This window comes from Sprattus sprattus, assembly GCF_963457725.1.
Source record: "Sprattus sprattus genome assembly, chromosome: 4".
Taxonomy (NCBI): Eukaryota; Metazoa; Chordata; class Actinopteri; order Clupeiformes; family Clupeidae; genus Sprattus; species Sprattus sprattus.
In genome coordinates, this window is record NC_137923.1 from 40,635,162 (window position 1) to 40,658,065 (window position 22,904).

Genomic DNA, 22,904 nt, shown 5'->3' on the forward strand with positions numbered 1-22,904 from the left:
CAGACTGATAACCTGGAACAGTTCCAATCCACAGCGAGGAGGAGGGCGTATTTTTTTTCCTTTTTATCCTTTTTTTTGGTCTTTTTTCCTCTATTTTGTCTTTTTTTGTTCTTTATTATTTTTAATTTTTTTTTTTAAGACACACCTTTTCTTGTTTGAAGCCAGACCGTTTGACCAAGCGGAGGGAAATGAAAACAAAAAACAAACATGCAGAGATTCAGTGGCAGACTGAGAGATAGCACCACTAACACCGCCACAAATACCTCCACTGACCAGACGAGGGGGGGGGGGGGGGGGGGGGGAGAGACGCAGGAGTGCGTGTCCGTGCGTACACAACCACACACCCACACACACAGAGAGTGGAAGACGCACACCAAGGCTGGTTTGCGAGAGGCTTGTTCACTCGCTCGCTCCGTGTCCGGGCTGCCAGGCTGTCCACCTCCCTCTGCCAGCTGGGTCTCCACTGTCCTTCTCCAGTACTAGCAGCAGGGGGCAGCGGTGAGTTTGTTAGTCTATATTCCCCTGCACTGCTGCAGTCACCCTTGACAGGAAAGACCAGCATTGGAGAGAGGAGAGGGATGGGATGGAGGGGAAGACTTGCGTGGGGGCACGGTGTTGGGGGGGGGGGGGGCGTGGTGTTGGAGGAGGGTGGTCCTATCTGCTGACGCTGGCGGGCAGACTGTCCCTCTTTCGGCGGCGCCAGGTGTTGCGGTTGTACTGCACATGTCCGTTGCGGTTGGCCAGCACAGGGCTGTGGGCCACAGCTGGGTTGTGGAAGCCCTTTAGCGGGAACTTGGGCCCATTCTGCTGGTTGGGATGGAGGAAGAGAGAGAGGGATGAGAAAGAGATAGAAATAAATAAATCAGGTCCTGATGCATTGGTTTGGATACATTTAAATAAACTACCAAAATGAACAATCAAGCAGGCAAGATTCAACAGATATCATTGGTTAGGTGCTTGGAAAGATAAACAGAGTGGGACGAGGCATCAACTTGGCACAAATTGCACAAGCAAAGGATTTTACATGATTTGAACAGTCAAACAAAAATCACACAAAAAATATGTACTTAGAAAGGGGAAAAATGCAATTAATTGAAAATGAATATGAAAGTATATGGAAAATGACTCATTAAATATTCATCACACAGAGGGAGATTAAGGAGATTAAGGATAAGGGAGGAGTGCATGCTGTTAATGTACCAATGTGTGTGTGTGTGTGTGTGTGTGTGTGTGTGTGTGCACGCATATGAATGCGTGTACCAGCGCATACCTTGTGATGAAGGTGGGGACTGGGCAGAGGGCTGGGGGGGGCAGGGGGGGCGGCTGGGGAGGGCATATGGAGGTATGGGGGTGGTGGGGGGGGTCCGTCTGCCATACACACCTGTCTGCAAGGCAAGGCGTGGAGAGGAAGCCCACCCTGCATGGACACTCGCCCCTGAACCAGCCACACAGAGAGAGAGAGACGGCAAGAAAGAGATTGAGAGAAGAAAGATAAATAATGAAGAAATAGAGGAAAGGAGAGAAGAGAGGGGGAGATCAGCCAAGTAGAGGACAATGGTGTTCCATACTTGGACAATGTCACCAGGGAACAAGAGCACTCCCATGTCAGTTGCTGTTCTTTCAGTGAAATCAGAAGTGGGTCAAAATCAGCCTTCAAACACTTTTAAAAAGCCCTAACTTTTTAATACCACTTCACTGTTCTGCTAGATGCATTAAACATGACACATTTGTAGTAAACCAGACTGGATATAGCATTTCGCTAAGTTCAAATTCATATTTATAAAAATCAATCTCAAATTCGAGGTCTTATTTCTCTACATCATGTCAACCCTTGTGGAAGAGCATTCATTAAAAAGATGCAGGACCAAAAACAAATGAATCTGCCGATTAATAATTTCCGGACTGTCAGATATGCCGCTTGATATTTTAAAGTTCAGACTTGAGGCCAAGAGTGAGCCTCATTATCTTTAAGAGGCCTTCCAAATCAAAAAAGAAAAACTACAAATACCAGCACTTCAAAAGGCAACCTTGCCTGGCCTGGCCTGACCTGTGCTGTGAGGTAACGAGGTGTGCAGTGTTACCTGCGAGATGGGGGCCATTGCCAGTGCTGCGCTGAGGTTGGGTTTGCCCATCTGGAGTGCAGGGGGCAGGGCGGCCAGTGCCAGTGTCTGGAGTGGGTATTGGGGCAACGGTGGTGCCACGAAAGGGGTCGAGTCTGAATCCTGGAGGCAGACAGAGCAAGGGTGGAGGGTTAATAGGCAACAGACAGAAACAGTAGTCATCCAACTAAGAGACAACTGCTCTGAGAGGAGAAAAAAGATGAAATAAAAATAAATAAATAATATTATAAATTATAAAAATTGAAGACAATGGAAATGTGAGAGAAAGACACACTAGTTATCTAAGGCTGAAACTGATGGAGCCTTAGGGTCCTTAACGGTCTCGTTTGTGCTTTCTGTATCCTAGTGCTGAACCAGTGCAAAGCTCTTCTAAGCAGTCAGCACTTGGTGCGAATACAACTGAAAACAAACACGTGCACAGAAGCTTCTTCAGCATCCATCTTTCATTGCATGCAAACACTTGACTGGCCTGCGTGTACACACATAGATGAGTGTGTGCTGATAGGTCTGTATGCAAGCTTATGAGTCTGTGTGTGTGTGTGTGTGTGTGTGTGTCTCTTTCTTTCTCTTACTATGTCACTGCCGGACAGTGAGGAGGCGGAGGAGGCTGATGAGTGCTGCTGGGGGCTGGACAGGGACATGGGTGAGTCGGCACTAAGGGGGGACACGGAGTCCCTCTGCTGCTGCTGCTCCTCCTCCACACACACGCCCAGCAGGGAGCCAGGGTCCACCACCTCCACAGACTCCGTATGCACCACGCCTGAGCACAAACACACACACACACAGGGGGGTTAGGTTTACAGCATGCCACCGAACCAAACAACACAGCGTACCAACATAGACTACAACCTCAACATCTACCGTCCGATTTGGAAATATACATTTCTTCGTAAACCATCATAAAAACCGAACAGAAGCATTTTAACGTTGTGTAGAGGCTGTTCAACATAAACAAATGCACACGTAAATTATCAATAATCTCAGCACCTATGGCTTTTCTCAGTCACTTGTTATGTGAATGACGATATACTGTATATATTTTAGAAGCCCGAGAATTCAAAATCAAAACAGGTCAAGGCGGAAACGCCAGACACATAGCAATCCTAAAGCACTTTCATAACCGCTTTTCAAAGAAATCGCAGGGCAATGTGAGAGAGGAGTGTGTGCCGGTGTGTGTGTGTGTGTGTGTGTGTGTGATGTGCACGGAGCGCAAGGGGAGGGGGTGAGTGTTCATGCTGATTATGACCATCAAATCATCAGACATGTTAAATGGCACATTAAATAAAAAGTCGAATGGTCTTGGTTGCACTTGCTTTGAATACATATATACTTGGTTGCACTTGTTTTTGATACACACACACACACACACACACAGTGAGAGAAGCCTACGTCCCACTGGTGTTGTGATTGTGGTCGTTACTGAATTTTGACTGTTTTGTCATGCTTGCAGTCATATACTGATACACATAAACACTGTGAGAGATGCTAAGCCTCACAAGTGCTTAGGATATGTCTAAACAAGGGTAACCAGTGAGTGAGGCCGTATGGATATCCTGACATTCCAATCAATAAAGTGGCACATAAAAAGAGCTTTACATATTTAGTATTAAGTTCAGTTTGTTGTCTTACACATAGCTATGGCAATATAGTACATTTTGATATTTGTAGCATACTCAAGTTAATTTCCTAAGTAATAAGTAGGGCGCCCACTCCAGATGTTATTTATATAGCACTACTACTGCACAAATGCAGAAAGTACGTCATCTGAAAATGCTGGTGTGTGCCTTTCAAGGAGGGGTTTGTGGATAGCACAACGGTCAACCACTTCATGAAATGCATGTGACCACTGAGTTGCACAGTTTCTGAAGCTAGCAGTACATGTCTGTCTTCAAGGTTAACCCAATGTTTTTCAGCATTTATATCCATCACAGACATAAAAATGGAGAAAACCACCAATAAACAGTGGATAAGGCTATCGAGGTCTCTTCTGTTATGTTTATTTGCACATTTGGCATTGAGGTAATCCAAAAGTAACAGAAAGTAATCAAGTAACATTACTTTAATATTGTGATACTTGGATTAGGTTACTGAATACAATTTAACAGGTAATTAGTTATTGTATCGGAATACACATAAAAATAAAAAAAATAAAAACGTCGCACCCCTACTGTTCTGCCAGTGAATTTCTTTGCAACACCACCAACCGTCAGAGAACTGTAAAAGGTTCAAGAGTCTGTCGAAGAAACTGCGTGCCGCAGTCGCAGAAGCATATATTTTGGCCTTCAGACAGGCGCTTAGGAATAGAGACATTGAGTAAGCCGTGTGGTGGTTGTGTTCGGGAGAACAGACGGACACGTGCGGCTCTCTTAAATGTAAGTATGACTGACTATCCATGTATATGACTAAGGGGTCTAATGACATTTTAATTGTTAAGGCAAATGTATTGGCTTCCTACATACAGTACATGGTGCATCTTTTTGGTGTTTGGTGCATTTGATATTCCAATGTCCCTCTCCTATCTGTGGACAACCATATAAAACATGACCAAAGCAGAATGTGATACTGACTAATGTGCCTTTGTTTTGGCAACCAGTGCCCCTAAGTACCAATTCCACTAAATTGAATAACCTCTATCCCAGACCACAACACCCATCAAACATGGCGGCCCACTACTGCCAGCTAACACAGCAGCTTCACTCCATTACTCAAAGCCCTGTAGCTCATCATTAAGAGGCCTCTCTACCGGACAGACTACACAGGGTTTTTGTCTTAGTTTAGTTGGGTAGACCAAGGTGCCAAGTTATGGGTTTGTAAGGAGAATACCTAAACTGACTGTGCCTCACTTTGGATACAAGCAGCTGTTGAATCTACATGTCCCCCTGCTATGACTAGTTTAAGCTGGCATGTTCTCAGTTCTGAACACTTTGGAAAGACCTCAATCTCCATGCGGGGATCTCTAAGCAACACAAGGCAACCTGTCAGTTGTAGCATTTGCAACAGCAGGGACTGAATAACACCCTGCGTGTGGATGACGACCCCCTCCAACATATTTGCATGTACTGAAGAGGTGAACAAGTTCTATGCATGTCAAACTACAGCATTTAGGCAAAACACCTGCACAGTATGTCACACGAGACGACTCATTCCTTTGCTCACCCACATTTTGAATTGATAAACTCGAGTACAAAGAGGGAGAGAGAGAAAAAAATGCCTAAGGACCAAAGTTGAAGCAGTGCAAGTGGGGCCCATACCAGGTTAAGGCTAGATTGGGCCCCACAAACAAACAGGGCATACAGCCACAGCTCCAAAGCTACGTGCGGTATGAACGGCAGTGCAAAGTTTGCCCGTCCGTGTTGCACAACATTGGACACATTAACTGGGAAGTGTGACGACGTTCCTCATACTGCAACCAAACTGAGGCAGAAATGGCAAGAATGCAAGGATAGCTAAGGCCTTGGGGGAGGAAATCTACAGGACTGCACAGCACAGCACATGTTGCCTACAAGTAGGCCAGAGTATTTACATTTTTGACACCTCTAGACAAACAAGTAGCATTTCCTTCATCCATTTCTAAGAGGTGTATTATCATCCCCATACAGGGCATTTTAAAATACCAGGTCAGGAGGCCCACAGTGACGAAGAATTCTCGCCTCTAAAAATCTCCATGGTCGGTACACCCTATAAACTGGTGTCTGTGTTTGAACCCATGTGGATGGGTCTGATTTGAACCCAGGCGGATGGGTCTATTAGAGAAACACCCTGTGTGTCCACTCACCTCAGCAGGGAGCCACGTAATCTTCTCTACTTTGGGGAAACATCCAATGCGTTTCACAGATCCCCCTGGCAGGGGCCTTGCACAGAAAAGGTCACCCTTTTCATTACGGAGATAACGCTAGCCGCGTATAATGCTATCGATCACACAGAAGGGAGGCTGTAAGTGAGAAGGCGCAGGGTTTGAATGGCACTGCTGCTGGGAGGGAAGTTGTTTTGGCTTGCAGAGACATGTCATTCTAAGGGAGGGGGGGACGTCTGAGAGGCACTGTTGATATCATCCTCGATCCTCAAGCCCCATTAACCTCTCCCTGCTGGTGACCCCCTGCATGTGTGGCTGGACTGACTACAGATTAAGAAAAGCTAAGCCCAATCACTGAAACAGCCGTATCCCAAAGGCTCTGCCAAAGCAAAAGCTGACGGGGTGTGTATGAGCTTGGTCGGACTGGACAAGACTTACCCGTGTTCCGTTCCGTGCGGCCGCCCCACTTCTGGAAGATCCACTCCCGGTAGTCGATGACCTCCTGGGTCACCTTGATGATGCGCCCCAAAGTGCTGTGGAGGGAAAGCAGGAGACATCCAAGGTGTGAGGGAAGGAAACCACAGAGGTGTGCAAGTGAGTGAGAAAGTGGGTTTCCTCACTGCTTGTGGTAGGAGTGAGAGTTAACTGAAGGGAGAGAAAGTGAAAGCTCTGTGAAAATGATGTGTTGGAGACATCTGTTGGAAACTTTGTGATTCTCTAAATGATAACTTTTGCATGGAAAGGAGATGACTAGCGCCATCACTGTGTTTGGTGGGTTTTGTAAACTTGCGTGGGTGAGTGAGTTCGCACATGAATGGGAGGTGGAAGCTCACCTGTCAGTGTCCTTGTTCGGGTATGATCGGGCCAGTGGCGAAACGGCATGGCCCAGAACGATGTAGGCATAGTCAAACACCTGCTTCACCTGCATTGCCCCGTACGAGCTTCTCCCAACATCATTCCCTTTGGAAACACACAGACAGACACAGGTTTATAACTCTGAGGAGACATTTCCATGGCGAGACAGTTCGGGTGTTCACTGCTTGCTTGCTTCTTCAAACAGACAGGGGCCAAAGTGTTCCCATTGACTGCCTTAGACTGATGGTAGATTGATGACTGCAGTTAAGATGCAGTCAGTTGTTTCCTGGTTTCCAGTGAAATGATACTAGACCTATAATGACAACATATATCTGTAGTTTTATAGTTGACAATTGTCCCTGTTTACTGTGCACGTTGCTGCTTTAAGGTGATTTTTATGCATTTGTTGACAAATTAAGGGGCTAGGGCAAGTAAACAAATACATTAAAAATGGGCTCAGACAGAATCAAGGCTTGTAAAGTGCAGTGAAGGCATGAAAAAATAAACAGTGTGCGCCAGTAAAAGTGAATTAAGTCCAGAAGCATTTTAATTATTTTTTTTAAACAAAACCTACTTCATCTTTAACTGATCTCCATCCCAACTTACTGTAGGTGGAGAGTTACCCTACAGATAGCAGTAACAGTAATCCACACATAAACATCCTAATAGTTACCACCATACCTGACTGAAAATAAACAAGAGGACAACTAAGTTGCCTGTTGATGGAGTGCAAATGTTTTTTTATTATCCCTGTAGGCAAATCGGTGCATTGTGTTACCTCCGGGTATTTAATGCGCTGTATAGATTAAGTTTGAATTCATTTTAATACATCAGCAGGGTTACATTTTAGCACAGCAGAACTACCAGGATTGTATTATAGAGCATTATAAAGCAATTGGGTTCTATCGCGTTATTTAGCCGTTTCTGATTGGACGAGAGACGTTCCATGCGTTGGATTATCCCAGAACAACCCAACTCGGACTTTTCACAGCTAATAATGAATCACTCCGCGATGAAACATTCTATAGCGCATTGATGATAACCGTTAATTCAAAGTTTTTGTAATTCCAAACAAAAATGTTGACAATGGAACTATTTTTTGCTGCGGAGAAACAATGGCGAAATAAACATTTTTTTAATCAATAACTTTGTGTTGAAATGTTAATTGGTTGACTAAAGAATTGTTATATAAAAGCAATATAAGGGTAGGGATATTCCTATGGGGGTTGTTCCCACCCGTGGGAATATCCCTTACCTACCCCACTCTATTGCCTAATTCACACATCTTTATCAAGGGAACATTCAGCCAAATAATTGTAATGATATTATGATGATATTCGACCTAGGTAAAAACTGCAAATTTCACCAAATGGCGGCAAGTTTGCACCCCTGAGAGCAAAACACGCATCCGTGTTTGCGAACACATTGATGGCAGACACTGATCTGAGAGCAGGCTACCTGGCAGGAGGGGGTCCTCGATGCAGAGCATGGAGGGCCGGTAGCCGTTGGTCATGGCCTTCATGAGGTCATCCTTGGCCATGTAGGCACCGCCGTTCTTTATGCGGAGGCCCGTCTTCACATAGTTGAAGTGCCGGCCGTACAGCTCGAAGAACTCGATCAGCAGCATGCCGAAATTTACGTTGGGATTCCTGGTGTCGATGCGTGGGTGCAACTGGTGGTGGTGGGAAAAAGGGGGGAAGATGAAAAGTGAGGAAAAAAAAGGTAAGACAAGTTAGGGCAACTATGAGGTCACCAAGGCATTTGAAAGACCCATCAAAACTACTGACAAAGTGGTTTTGTGGTTGTACTTCCATCTCATGTTGAATGACATCAAAAACAACACGGTCATTCAACACTGGTGCGTTCAATAGATGTTCTTATGCCAGTACAGTCGGCCAGTCTTACAAATACAAAACAATGACACTTTTTGAAGGAAGAGAAATAAACTAGAAAATGCATTTCCTGAAAGAAATACCAGTGCATGAAATGCAAAAGTTAGGAAAGGAAGAAGAAAAGAAAGAAGAGTGAAAGAAGGAAAGAAGAAAGGAAAGAACAGTGGAAGAAGGAAAGAAGAAAGGATAGAGGAGTGAAGAAAGGAGAGAAGAGAGGATGAAGGAAAGAAGAGTGAAAGAAGAAAAGAAAGAAGAGTGAAGAAAGGAAAGAAGAGTGGAAGAAGAAAAGAAAGAAGAGTGAAAGAAGGAAATAATAGTTGAAGAAGGAAAGAAGAAAAGGAAAGAAGAGTGAAAGAAGGAAAGAAGAAAGGAGAGTGAAGAAAGGAAAGAAAAGTGAAAGAAGGAAAGAAGAGTGAAAGAGAAAAAGAGAGTGAAAATATTGAAAAAAGGAGATAAAAATGGAGTGAAGAAGAGAGATTGAGTGTGAGAGAAAGTAGACTGAGAGAGAAAGATGGAGATATGGAGAGAAAAAAAAATTGAGAATGGATGGTGTCTTAATGTTCCTAGTTACAGTTAAATTGAGAGGGACAGAGAGAGAAGAGGTTCCTTTGATTTGGCGCAGCTGTCAGTAAAGCACAGGTGCAAGCCAGTTTAAAGACCCTATTATGATGTCATAATGGCCCAATGTAAGTCAATGGGAGAAATTTATATTCGTTTTTCTTTAATATCTTAAAAAGTATAAAGTTTAGAAAAGTGAAAAATACATAGCATAAGTGTCGTTTACAAGACCTACGTGACAAAGTTTGAATGAAGTTTCTACATTAAGCGGTTCGGGCTGAATTAATCGCAGAAAAAGGTAACAAGAATAAGAAGAAGAAGAAGAAGAAGCCTAGGAATAACAATACAGGGCATTTCATGCACTGTAATAAATAAATAAAAGTTCTCCACAGGAATGTCACTAGGCTCATCTGTGTGACTGTTGGAGAAAATGTATAGCTAGTTAATTTTGTTATATGGCAGGGGGGGGCGATTTAAGTACGTGGTTTAGTGACAAACCTGGGCAAGTTAACTAAGTGGTAAGCTAAGAGACCCCTATGGATTTGTTTTGCTAGGACAGTGGTTCTCAACCAGGGGTCCGTGTACCCCTGGGGGTACGTGACTGTAGTCCAGGGGGTACGTGAGATTTTTTAAAAGATATATTTAAAATAAGCCTCCATTCAAAAATCATTTAAAACTAGAAAATGCATTTCCTGAAGGAAATACCAGTGCATGAAATGCAAAAGTTAAGAAAGAACGAATAAAAGAAAAGAAAAGTGAAAGAAGGAAGGAAGAAAGGAAAGAACAGTAAAAGAAGGAAAGAAGAGTGGAAGAAGGAAAGAAGAAAGGAAAGAAGAGTGAAGAAAGGAAAGAAGAGTGGAAGAAGGGAAGAAGAAAGGAAAGAAGAGTGAAGAAAGGAAATTAGAGTGGAAGAAGGAAAGAAGAAAGGAAAGAAGAGTGAAGAAAGAGAAGAAGAGTGGAAGAAGGGAAGAAGAGCCGAAGAAGATAAGAAGAAAAGAAAGAAGAGTGAAAGAAGGAAAGAACAAGGTAAGAAGAGTGGAAGAAGGAAAGAAGAAAGGAAAGAAGAGTGGAAGAAGGAAAGAAGAAAGTAGAGAAGAGTAGAAAGAAGGAAAGAAGAAAGGAAAGAAGAGAGGAAGAAACAAAGTAAGGAAAGAAGAGTGAACAAGAGTGGCTCTGGATAAAGACAGTAAAGAGAGAGTGAAAATATTGAAAGAAGGAGAAAATAAGAGTGAAGCAGAGAGATGGAGTGTGAGAGAAAGTAGAGTGAGAGTGATGGAGAGAAAGAAGGAGAGAGAGAAAAAAAGTACAGTATGGAAGGTGTCTATTAATATTCCTAGTTATACAGTTGAATGGAGAGGTACAGAGAGAAGAGGACCCTTGGAGGCTTGCCGCAGGTGTCAGTGAAGCACAGGTGCAAGCCAGTTTAATTACCCTATTATGATGTCATAATGGCCCAATGTAAGTCAATGGGAAAATTTAGATTCGTTTTTCCTTAATAACTTAAAAAGTATAAAGTTGAAAAAAAGTGAAAAATACATAGCATAAGTGTCCTTTACAAGACCTACGCGACAAAGTTTGAATGAAGTTTCTACGTTAAGCGGTTCGGGCTGAATTAATCGCAGAAAAAGGTAACAAGAATAAGAAGAAGAAGAAGAAGAAGCCTAGGAATAACAATACAGGGCATTTCATGCACTGTAAAAAGTCATTATACGGCTCTTCAGAATGTTCCAAAATGTACGTTGATTTGTATGGAAGTGTCATCTGACCGTGGGCTCCAGATGAAGTTTGCCACATCCACACTCACACAGTTTTGGATGTGTGTGAAGCAGGAGCATCCTGACCTGGGAGAGAAAGCTTTGGAGCAGCTACTACCCTATGCCTCCACATATTAATGTGAGGCCTCCTTCTCTGCAATGACTGTGATCAAAACAAAGCAGAGAAACAGACTGTGCCTGGAGAAGAGCTTGATCACAGCAGTTGCCTCCTTGCCACTAAGACTGACAAAGATTTTCAGCGAAGCACAAGCACAAGTTTCTTATTAAAATGTAATTTCAAACGCACTCAGTTCAATGCATCAATATTCAATGTTCAATCTTCAGTGCTGACAGTTTAATAAACCAGACAATGATGGCATAGCGCTGTGTATAACATCTTTTTTTCAATCAAAAATGCTTTGCGCTGGTTAGGGGGTACTTGGCTGAAAAAATATTTCACAGGGGGTACAATACTGAAAAAAGGTTGAGAACCACTGTGCTAGGAGAATGAAGCCGTAGGACTCCTCGATCAGGGTTCCCACCCATTTCCACTGACAACATTTCAAAACCTTTGCATACTTTACTCCACAGATTGGGCCTGATTACTGAATGAAAATTACTATCCTTTCCACTCCTTTTCTAATAGAAAATTGGATATTGCCACACTGCAGAAATTCACACCACGAAACATTATCCTGAGAAGAATCCAGTAACAATTAATTTAACCCACATACAACAGAATCAAATTGCATGAACTTGGTGTCACTAAACCACATACTTGGAATACCACCCCCGCCCTGATCGAATGACAGCCCTACTGTGCGTTCTGAACCAATCAATTTACATTATGAAGAGCAGAGAAGGATAAATCCGAGGATAGAAAGCACCGTTAATGCCAAATAGCCTTTTCTAGCCTAGTACGCGATTAGCCTAGTCTAGTAGCCTACATCAGAGGCACTGTAGGGTTGCCAAGGAGCAGTAGCAGATGTTTCCCTGTAATTTTTTAAATAAATACATTTCTAAAATGATTCAGTCAGTTGTACACACCCTCACCTCAACAAACCTTTAGTTTGACAATTTCATCAAACTCTGATAAAACTCCTAAACCAAACAAAAGATCTTTTATAGAGTCAAGGGATTTCTCAACAACCTCAGTAGGTTTAATGATGATAATCAGGGATGCAGGCAAATATTTACTGAACATACATGCTGAACCGAACGCTCACTCACGCTCACTTTGTGTGAACAGAGATTTCGCATTATAAATGTACTTCCAACTTCTCCTTTAGATCAAAACTTCACCAGGCACACCAACACGATGTGTAATATGTTAAGCTCACAGGCAAGTACTCCTTTAATTAAATCTGGACCTGACAAGCAAACCTCTATTCAACAGCAAAAATCTGATCTTGTGCTGTGGATTGAATCTTTACAGATTCTGCATAACTGGTTAAATCCAAATCTGCAACAGTTCTGATCAAAGGGTCCAATAGTTAATCCTGTTCTCTAAATAATGTACTGGTTGGATAAACAGTCATTCTGTCTGGAATGTGTGTGTACTTGACCTACTACTGATATACAGGCAAGACAAGTGAGTTTGATGGGATTTTCATATGGTCCATTTGTACCAAATTTGTCCTCACCATTGACAGCACCATACATAAATCACATTACAGTATTTAATGTAGTTTTATAACACAGCACTAGAGATTACAGCAAAATGTCATGTAGTTGTGGTGCGAGCGCTACTAGCCATTTAAAAGCTGTATGAAGAAGAGATGGTTATTTTGAGCAAAAAATACTACAACCCCCTCCACACACACACACACACACACCTCATTCTTACTCACAGTGAAAACCATTTATTGAGCGTTTATATTTAGTGGTATGGTGTACTGTGGGAATAGACGTCAAACATTGAAGCCGAATTAAGAGAACCCCTGGTGACCTTCTGACATGGTTGCAACGGGAATTGCAACCGTTAAATTAACATGTTCGAGAAGGGCAAAGGGGGGGCGGGTTACTTCACCTTCATTCAGTACATTGATATCAGAGTAACCCCTTGCGTCAATGACGTCTCATTATTTCTACAGCTTGTTTAATGTCTATGTGAAGCCATTTAACATCATCACTTTACACCCAAGACTGCCTTTTATTGGGGAGCTGATTGAGAAATGTAACTTTGCTTCAGGTCATGTGGCAAGCAGTGTTTCCAGGTTGCTATCCTAGCAAACTAGCTAAGGACACTTTTCAATAACCTTATATGGCAAAGTTCCATTTGCATGATATGAAGGCTAGTTATCAAGCTGATGTAATAGTCTCCTCAACTTAACTTATAATTTTACAATAGGATAAGGTAGAAACCCTCAGGGTGCTTGAGCAGCTTCACATTAACATGAGTTCATGTTCACATTAACATGAGTTCACACACGCTAGCAACTGCCAACCATTAAAATGGTTCCCAAAGCTAGAGATCACTAGGATGGTTCATAGCTAAGTTAACTGGCATGAGACCTTAGAGACCATTGTGGTTCGTGCTTGACGGCCTTCTGTTAAATACAGTAGGGTGGGAATGCACTACACCTGTTATTTATCACTATGGAAGACTGAGGGTGAATACAAATGTGTTCCATCCCATGTTGTTTTTACCCGATACATTCATGGGATTCGTATGTGAAAGCGGAAGAGACCCCTTCACGCTTTACCTGGCAGAGTTATTGTGCGTATCTAATAACTGCTGAAAGAATTGCTTCCCCATGTATAGGTTGCATCATAGTTTATCCGCAAGGCTGCAGAAATGTTACAAAATCAATGTATAAAACGCAGTTAACGTGTGGATTGTAGTAAATGTACATACGTGTTTCAATTTGGCAAACAGTTAACATATAGAAACAGAAAATCTAACAAACAATAGAAACAAACAGAAAACATACAAGATATTCTAAAAAAAAAACACCAGTTAGTAAACCTGCTTATTCATTTACATTACACTTCCATTGATTAAAGAAAGCTTATTGAATGTTTAATCTGGAATTTATCCCAATAAGATCTGCAGTCAGTAAATCAGAGGTTTTGACAGAGCCTTTTTCCTCCTGCATCTGCCTGGCCTGATGTCTGCATGTTGGCACATACCTAGCAGTGTGTTCTGGTTCTAGGAGAAATGGGACGAAAGTGTCTAACCTCACACCTGCCAGTCACATTTTTTGGTGAACGGCCCTCACCTGCAGAAAGCTGATGACCATGAGGATGAGGCTGTACGAGCTGATTCCTCCAGTGAAGACCTCGTTGAGATCTCTCTGCAAGAGGAACTGCTTCAGCACAAAGATCAAGTAAGGCAGCACGGCATACCGCTGAGGGACACACAAAAACAAGGGGGGTGGGGTGGAGGAGAAAAGCCAGTGAGGACGGAGAAGACAGGGTAAAAAACGAAAACAAAAAAAAAGGGTTTTTTAGGGAGAACTACACCAACAGCCTTCATCTGGCAGGGCTGGTAAGTAGGCGCTTAAACAGAATGCTTCAGCAACTTTCCAATGATCTTCCATTCTTTTACCGTCCCCCTACAACCGCAAATCCTAACAAACAAGTGCACTGTACTTGCTCTAGGCCTCAGACTTCGTGGGTGACCTGAGTAGTGCTATCTTTCAGTTAATATCGGCATCAGCCAAAATGTCAAAGCCTCACTCTGAATTTCACTCATTAGTTGGTTCACAGTGTGGCTGGAGCAAAAACCGAAAAGGGAGAGGTTTCACTCTAGACCTTAACCCCCAAACTAAATGTGCAGGCTGAAGTGCTTGGCCTTGTGAACCCTGCTACACTGATCTTCACAACAAACTTCTGAGGAGGGGTAAGGGGGGAAAAAAACGAAAAAAGAAGCCGTTTTTAAAGCAGTGAGCTCGTCCTTATCCTCCAGTGGCTGCATTGCCCAAGAAATTGGAGCTTGAGTCACTGTTTACATTCGACTGCAGGCTATTGCGGCATGCAAGCACAAGAGATGCATGTCTGACCGTGCCCCCGCCCTCCATCACTCAACACACATGCTCACACTTTTTAAATGTTTACACATTTCCATAATCTCCCCCTGCAGTCAGGACATGTCTTTCACCAGCTCACATTCAAACAAACACACACGTGGAGAAACAGATAAGTAGAGTGCACATTTTTAAAGTGGATCCAATTGGAGGTTGTTTGGCTGAGAAAAATCCTGTGTTGAAAAATCTACCCCCTTTTCAAAAAGTCTCCCTAAAAAAAAAGAAAAAGTGCCTTGGTTGGAAACTTCACCAAGTCTGATCTCGCCTGCTCTAATTACGGACAGACACACCCCTGTTTTGCCTTAAGGTCGGACAAAGGGTACCTTCGTATAATCCTTGATAAAGCGTGCAGCTTTGACGCCGGTTTCTACGTTAAAGCTGATGTCCACCTTCACCTCCGTCTCCTGGTCAGTCAGTTTGATGATGGGTACCTAAGATTGAGCAGATCACAAGGATGTCATTCAGGAGACTCGACACTTGATTTTCAAATAGACCATGATAATTGACAAATTCCATGGAAGATCAAATCAAATCAAACTCTTCTTTAAGTGATTTAAAGCAAAGATTTATGCAAGGATGTGAATGTTTATGTTGTATTTCAGTTATTGATAATATAATCTTCCAACTTGCAAGAAAGACTTCATAATTCAAATCACATTAATTTAATTTATTTAAATATGCAATTAAATGCCATCAAAAATGGACTGCACTGCACATGGATTGCTTATAGACCTGAACCAACTGTCCTTTGACTCCAATCAGCATTACCCCTGGAAATCAAGTTTAGGATTACCTCAATGTGCGTCAAATGGCCTTGACAGAGTTAGCTTTAAACTTGGAATTTATATGAAAGTTTTAGCGTGGAGGGTGTTTTGACAGTTAGATTTTTTTATCATTCACTTATAGCCTTTATTTTAACCTTTTTTTAGTCAGGGACTTTTCCAATGTATGCTTAGGCAATGACATTATTGTTTTTTTCTTTCAAGAGTAAAACTCTTCAGCTGAACTGTTGAGAGTGGGAGCCTGTATGTCCACAAGAACGCATTCAAGTCACTTCAAGCAGATTAATGAACAAACACCCCACAACTAGCATTAGTACTCCAACCCAGTTCTAAATGTAAAGGACACTCCAGATGCACGGTGAAGGCTGGGATGATGCCAGGCAACGATGCAGGACACTCTGCAGACTGACTGGACACTCACCGTAGCTTTGTCCAGTACTTTAATGGAGTACGGCTCAGCTACGTTGTGTTTCCGGAGTGCCTGCTCCAACTGTTGAAGTGGGGGCCTCTCCCATTTGCCAAAGACCACCAAGTCGATGTCACTGCAAAACACCAACATGAGTGTTAATGACATTCAACCAGCACATTACATTTGAATTTTTAGGGAACTCAGTACAACTAGTGACAACTTGACTCATCTACATAGAAAAAGACAAACTCCCTGCATCTGAAGGTACACAACACAGGTCATTTTGAATTAAGCACTTTAATATATGATTTTACCTGGTAGGGAGATACAAGCCAGTGCTAAAGCTACCAAAAATCTGCACCTGAGAAAGAAAGAGACACAACATGGAACAAGACCATATTTATTTACATCTACAAATGATATACAAAAGACAGAAACCATACGGAGCTACTGGCATAGCATTTGAGTCCTGAATAGGGATGCACCGATCCGATATTTGTATCAGTACCGATATTGAAGACATTTCTAGATCGGGTATCAGTGAAAATACAAAAAAAAAAAAAAAAGTTTTTTTTTTTTTTTTTTTTATGTTTCTGTTTCTGTATATAGGTAGTGTATTATGAGTGCACGTTGCTATTAGTAGCGATTAGCATGCTAAGCGGAGATTTAGTTATGTCCTGATGTTGATTCGCTCCAATAAAGATGGGTTCATCCTGTTAAGATTTCGAGTGGATGAGCTATGAATGTGATTCATGTTGCCTTGTGTAATGTCCACAATTATATGTATCGAGTAATATTAGTTGTGTAATTGTTATCGTGTAGCAATAACTCATGTTAAAGTAATTCAGTGCAGTGCTAATTAGTCCCCATTCTCATTGCAGACACTCGCATATGTAGGATCACATGCACAGTCATGTAATGGAAATTGATAAATACACATTAAAGGGAGATAAAGAATACTGCTTTTGTAATCGTGGGTCTTTTAATAGACTAGAACCAGCAAAGACATTAACAGGTCACCATGCTGAGCCTCTACAATGTAACGTAAAAGTTGGCGCTAGCGGATATATGATTGCTAACTAATATGAACACTAGCGCTAGTTAGAACGTACATTATTTGTGATTATTTTTAGACTATGTTATGAATTGATAGTGATGACTAGACATGATGTCAAGTAGCAAATGAGCAAAAAATGCAACAAGATCTCATGTCATGCACTCCTCATTTCTCCCTCTCGCACGTGTGGTCACACACATACACAGTTACCAGTTTCACGCTGTTTTTTTATATCGGTATCGGCCGATACTAAACCTCAGATATCGGTATCGGTATCGGAGGTGAAAAAAGTGGATCGGTGCATCCCTAGTCCTGAATGTGATTTCCATTAACGAGCACTGTTAAGTATACTGAAATCCGTGAAGTTCTTGAGGAAACTGTAGTATGAATGTCAGCCAACAGAGATCATTAACTGAAGTGATTGACTTCCTACAACCTACCCAGTGCAGCAATTATGAAAGCTGCCACTCACCCTGTCAGCGCCTTCCATAAGGTCAGTTGTCCAATTAAGACAGAAAAATGTACTAAAGTACCAAAACAAACACTCTGTTGAATGAATAACGACTTCTGAGTTTTAGGACTTTGGTGTGTCCATCATCTTTTCTCCACACCACAAATAAGATGCCGTTTTTTTGGGGGGGGGGTTTGCAAAATAAACTGCTGACCTACCTAGGGTCATGTAGAGGAAGATACATAGGTGTTACGAGGTCAGGTTCAATAAGTGGAAGCTTGCTCAGTGCTTTGGACCTCATTTAGGCTAGCCCAAGGCTAAAATTCTGTAGCCTGAAGGTTAAGTGTTCACTCCATGGGCGGTGCATGACAAACGACTGTCTAAATTACATTTCTTTCAGTGCACAGTGCCAGAGCCCCATCCTCTGCAGTCATACTTACATCTGCGGTGGGCCAAAGCTCCTTGATAACCGTCTCTATCCGGTCCACCACCTCCTTCCTCATGGCCGCCTCCTCCGGTCGAGGAGACATAAAGTTGTAGAAGTCCACAATCTCTTCATGAAGCCTGGGAAAAAAGGGGAACTAGTTCACTGACAAGTTCAGTTATTTGGGAATCCAAAAAGTCAGAAAATGTGAGAGAACTAAAAAATTGCTTCAGACAAAGACTGAGGTTAAGTTATGAAAGTGCTTAAGTTAAATTGCGAAACTGCAAACTTCATGCAGCTTATAATCAGACTTTGAGTGCTGCAGGGTGAAAGCACAGAAGAAAGCCTTTAATAGAACTGTTGATTTTACAGAGTAAAAGATTGGTAAAGCTGCAGGCATAATTAGCTTAGTTAATAAGGTGTGCATATCCAGTTTCAGCAGTGATGCCCCAACTTGTACTGTTAAACGCAGATAAAAAAAAATGCCATTATTCTGATTGAACATGCCAGTCACAGAAGTAACAGAACAGAAGAAGGGCAAGCGAGCAAGCCAACCCGAAAAAAATCCAGAATACTTTCATATGATCAGCCAACTTGAGCCAAGCCAAAATTCTGTTTTGACAACCAGTTTAAATTCCTTCAGAGAAAATTTCCAGATGGGTGCAACCGTCCCATTGCAAACATCGCAGGTTCATGCAACAGATTGTACACTTCCTGTGACCGTAGAGGCTTACGAAAGGTCCCACACGTTCACTGATAAGCCCTTTAGTGTTGTGTTCCGGGTAACTCAAACTGCATGTGGAAGCTCAAATCGATTATATTTCATAATTCAACTGTGCAAATGAAACAATATTTCGAGACTCTTTTGAGTCCGATCAAACTGATTATGATGGGGAACGGCTAAAAGACTGGGCCCTCTCTTCTCTGGGAGAACACCAATGGGCTTGGCCAAATTATACTTTCCTCCAATCGGCGGATTTCTTTTGCCACTGATAACGTAAACCAAAAATGTGTAGGCTACATCAAGTTCGGAACGACGACATGCACTAAAATGTGGATGTTAAGAGTTACGTTTAAACAGCTTTCACAATAACCATGAGCTTTATTTGTAGTTAAAATAAGCTTGCAACTAACGTTTATGTTTGGCCGAACATCACCAGTCCAAATGTTTTAATTTTCACATCCATCTAGCTTGCTCATTTTGCTAACGTTAGTATGCAAGCAATTAACCCAAGCTAGTTTTGTGTCTCTAATACTTAACTAACGAATAATGTCTTCATACTGATACGAGGGTGTGGGTAGTCATTGGGGCAAGTGGACCTGAAAACATTATATTGCATTCTCAGAGTTAACAGCCAACCAATCCAATGTTCAAGCCGTTGATTAACAGCTCACATTATCTAGCTGCTAGCAGCTAACATCTGACTAGCTACAGAGGAGATTAGATTGGCTAAAATTAGCTTAGCCACTCTGTCAATCGTAAAATACAGAAAGGCTAGAAACAAGCTAACGTTAGCTAGGTAGGGCTTTAGGACAACCCCAACCGTCATGAGTAACTTATGAGTTGGAGTAGTAGCCGGCATTAACGCCGTGGCTTCTAGAAAAACGAGAAAGAGAAATTCTGAGATGAGCATCAGTGAACAGGGAGACGGAACATTAATTGTGAGCCAGTTTGAAACTATGGCCTTGTTCAACGTGAAATAACAAAAATCTCACCCGTCCACCCCAGCGCTGTATCTTCTCGTCTTCCACGGCGTCCCAGAACTGACATAATTGCCATTACTCAAATTAGACAGCTGGTAGTTTATTCCATACGTGCTCGCCTTGTTGTCACTTTTCCTTCGGCCTGGATGGTGGTGACTGTGATTATGGATTGCAGACGGGTTAAACGGGTGGCGCTTGATGCAATTTTGTTGAATATTGTACTGCTGTTGCTCCTGATGGGAATGGCGTTGATGGTGGTGGTGGTGTTGGTGGTGATGATGGTGGTTGACATTGTTAAACATATTCTCACTGAAACTAAAAAACAAATTGGGACCCCCGGCATTCCTGTTCATATTCCCTGTGAGAACATTGCCGCTAACGTTAACATTGCTACTAGTCCTTCCCAAAGAGCAATTGGAAGATGGACTGTCCGCTCCAGATTCCACTGAGGACGACGAAGAAACTGAGCCCGTCTTTAGAGACATTTTGGCCTCCTCGACACCTACCTTTACTCCATTGGCGTTTAACGATGAGGCAATCATACAGTTTTGAGCGCTGCCGTTTGGTAACGTTAAAAATCCAGGTATTACAGTGCCATTTCGCGAGTTAACGTTAGTGCTGTTATTTGCATTGCTCTGGTGGCTGCTTACGGTGGAAGCTGGGTTGCTGCTGCAGACGCCTTTGCTTGATTGCGCCGCGGCCGCAACATTTTTAAAACCGTCCAACGCCGGAGAATTGACACAGATATTGTGGTGGTTGTGATGCTGACCGGAATTAGCCCGGACTACCTGAGACGTTTCCCAGACATGCATCCATAAGGCGTTCGCAGGTCCTTTCTGTTCCGGCTGAATCCAAGCAACCCTCGGATCCATTCAACTTATTTTTTTAAACACCCCCTTTCTGGCAAATCAACGTGTTCCCCGTTCAGTAAACACGCGTTCCTGGACTTAGATAGCCTCCCAGAAAAAAAAGGGGTTGTAGAAAATGGAGAGAGAAGCAAAAGTGCTAGAACGCCCAAGCAACCGGGGATCAATAAGTGGTCCTTTTTCAAACCGCTAGCTGTAAACTGTTAGCTTACACTACGGTGATTCCAATATGGCGTTTTCCCTTGAACCCCAAAATCCAATACGCATGTCTGTAGGATTTTAAACTATCGCCTGTACACACCCCCGTTTGAGGGACGAGCAGGCGCAGCTACTCCACCCTTCCTCCCTCCCTCCCTGCAGTAACGTTACCAAACTCCATCGAATAATTGATCTTTTTTAGAGTCTTTTCATTGTGTGTGTACTTTACATATGTATGAGAAAGCCGGGAATGGAACTACACACCCGCCCCCACTCCAGCTCGAGTCATACACAAGTGTGTACAGAACATTTGATGGAACAAAATGTTCTAATTTAAATAATTGTCAGTGTTAAACGGGGCATTAAGTGGGCTTTTGACCCAGGCCGTATTGTCTTAATGCGTATGAATCTCCTTCTCATACACGTTTCAAATGTTTTTAGGTTCAGCTGCTTTAAAGTAATTCACACACATGTTTTAAAATAATAATGACGGACCAGTCACTCAAAGAAAGTAATAGGCAAACTGGTTGATTAACCAGCCTGAGATCTGTACAGTCTGTCTTTGGTCTGGTTGGGCTGTAGGGAAGGAGAGTGAACTCAACTTTGACCCACAGCTACAGATAGGAAAGACCCACAAGAAAATTTCTTAATGATTACCATTACCGGGTTACTCCGTGGTGGATCAACGAGATCTCTCTTGCCAATGGTTACTATTTTCTGCACAACTCTAAAATGAGTAATCAGCATGGCAAACCTTTCAATAATATCACTGAGAACCCCTGAGATAAATAATAGGATTAGACAGATAACTGTAGTCCTGTCACATAACATCCCAGAATATGGAAGACAAGGTGACTGCACAGACAAAATATTTAAATATTTAAACAATATTGCAAATCCCAAGGCCAGACACTGAGCAGAGAGGAAGAGAGAGATGAACCGTTCTTCTTAGTTTTCCCAAAACAAGACTGGCCAGAGGTGTTAAATTCTACGCACACTTTTAAGATCACCCCCTTGGAAAAAAAGGCCATCCTCCAGGCTAATAAATCACAATGGGAAGCACTGGTACGTACTGAGGCTGTAGAGCAGCAGTAGGAGCCTCAGCGCCTCCCCTCCTTCTCCTCCTCCTGTTACGTAACAGCCTCTTCACTCCCCACTCACGTGTGGCATGTGACATTGTGAGAGGGAAACCCCTCTCAGCCAGACTTCTGCTGTCAGCTCCAGTGACTGTAATGACTGGTTTTTACAGTCACTGGTCAGCTCGTCTTTGACTGCCAATCACCCTCACACAGAGCCAAGCCTGTTTGGGACTATCACACCATCGGTGGCACAGCATGCATGTTATTCAGATCTCCATGGGTCGGTCATATAGAGGAGAGGTGAATTTGTGGCCATAATGGTGTCTTTAGTATCTCCCCTTTGACATAGTAACAGTGGGTAAGTGGAGGTAGTGTGGCTGTAAACAGCTTTCAGTTACCCCCTTGACAAGGCTCACGCCAGGTTACACACACGAGAGCCTAATCTGTGAAAAAATATACTTGCCCATATGGGTGCAATATGTTCTGCTGCAATCCTGTGAACCCATGGGTAACCCATGTGAACACATTCCAGCACTCTGTGAGTAGGGTAAGGGAGTACATGTATCTATATGTGTATGTCTGAGCTAGACATTGAGTAGGTAGGGGTAAGTAAGTGGAGAGAGAGAGAGGACCAACATGATAGACATCTGAGCCTACAGCAGTACTCAGGTTCACCTCATAGGAAAAAGGCCATGTTCACAGATAACTTTCTTCACATAGCTTAAGGCTTGCATAGCAGGTCTGAGCAATGCAAGATAATACACAGCAGTAGTGGGATTGGGCAGGTTGGCTAAAATGTCAATGGGTAGGATTCTGTTGGAGCATGTCTGTGACACTTCATAGATAAGGCATAGAAACTTTAATATATTGTAAACATGGAAAAGGTCACCCATCTGTATGCAAATGCATGACAGAACCAATACCAATGCAAAGT

General features: G+C 42.6%; 2 protein-coding genes across 3 annotated transcripts; both read right to left on the bottom strand.

Moving 5' to 3' along the window:
* Positions 1-303: 303 nt before the first annotated feature.
* tent4a (terminal nucleotidyltransferase 4A) lies at positions 304-18,270 on the bottom strand. 2 transcript variants are annotated; one of them, XM_080837594.1, is made up of 12 exons: positions 18,140-18,270; positions 16,506-16,552; positions 16,204-16,324; positions 15,324-15,431; positions 14,194-14,322; positions 8,227-8,440; positions 6,747-6,873; positions 6,352-6,446; positions 2,693-2,880; positions 2,082-2,222; positions 1,271-1,435; positions 304-804 (listed from the first exon to the last, which is right to left on the bottom strand). In XM_080837594.1, the coding sequence occupies exons 1-12, from the start codon at positions 18,227-18,229 to the stop codon at positions 655-657; spliced, it is 1,575 nt and encodes a 524-aa protein (XP_080693720.1). In that variant the 5' UTR covers positions 18,230-18,270; the 3' UTR covers positions 304-654. The 2 variants fall into 2 exon arrangements, with proteins under 2 accessions (XP_080693720.1, XP_080693719.1); XM_080837593.1 differs by having other exon boundaries at positions 304-807.
* A 1,040-nt stretch (positions 18,271-19,310) lies between these two features.
* LOC308364461 (uncharacterized protein) lies at positions 19,311-20,887 on the bottom strand. The gene is made up of 2 exons (XM_080837595.1): positions 19,840-20,887; positions 19,311-19,443 (listed from the first exon to the last, which is right to left on the bottom strand). The coding sequence occupies exons 1-2, from the start codon at positions 20,697-20,699 to the stop codon at positions 19,380-19,382; spliced, it is 924 nt and encodes a 307-aa protein (XP_080693721.1). The 5' UTR covers positions 20,700-20,887; the 3' UTR covers positions 19,311-19,379.
* Positions 20,888-22,904: the final 2,017 nt, after the last annotated feature.

Excerpts from the sequence above, each read along its gene's own strand:
- LOC308364461 (XM_080837595.1), bottom strand. The coding sequence starts at position 20,699 with ATGGATCCGAGGGTTGCTTGGATTCAGCCGGAACAGAAAGGACCTGCG. Across the intron at positions 19,444-19,839 it reads TACAGCGCTGGGGTGGACGG|GTCCACTTGCCCCAATGACT; the intron begins GTGAGATTTTTG and ends TAATGTTTTCAG.
- tent4a (XM_080837593.1), bottom strand. The coding sequence starts at position 18,229 with ATGTCTCCTCGACCGGAGGAGGCGGCCATGAGGAAGGAGGTGGTGGAC. Across the intron at positions 14,323-15,323 it reads TTATCAAGGATTATACGAAG|CGGTATGCCGTGCTGCCTTA; the intron begins GTACCCTTTGTC and ends TGTGTCCCTCAG. Across the intron at positions 1,436-2,081 it reads CAATGGCCCCCATCTCGCAG|GGGCGAGTGTCCATGCAGGG; the intron begins GTAACACTGCAC and ends TGGCTGGTTCAG.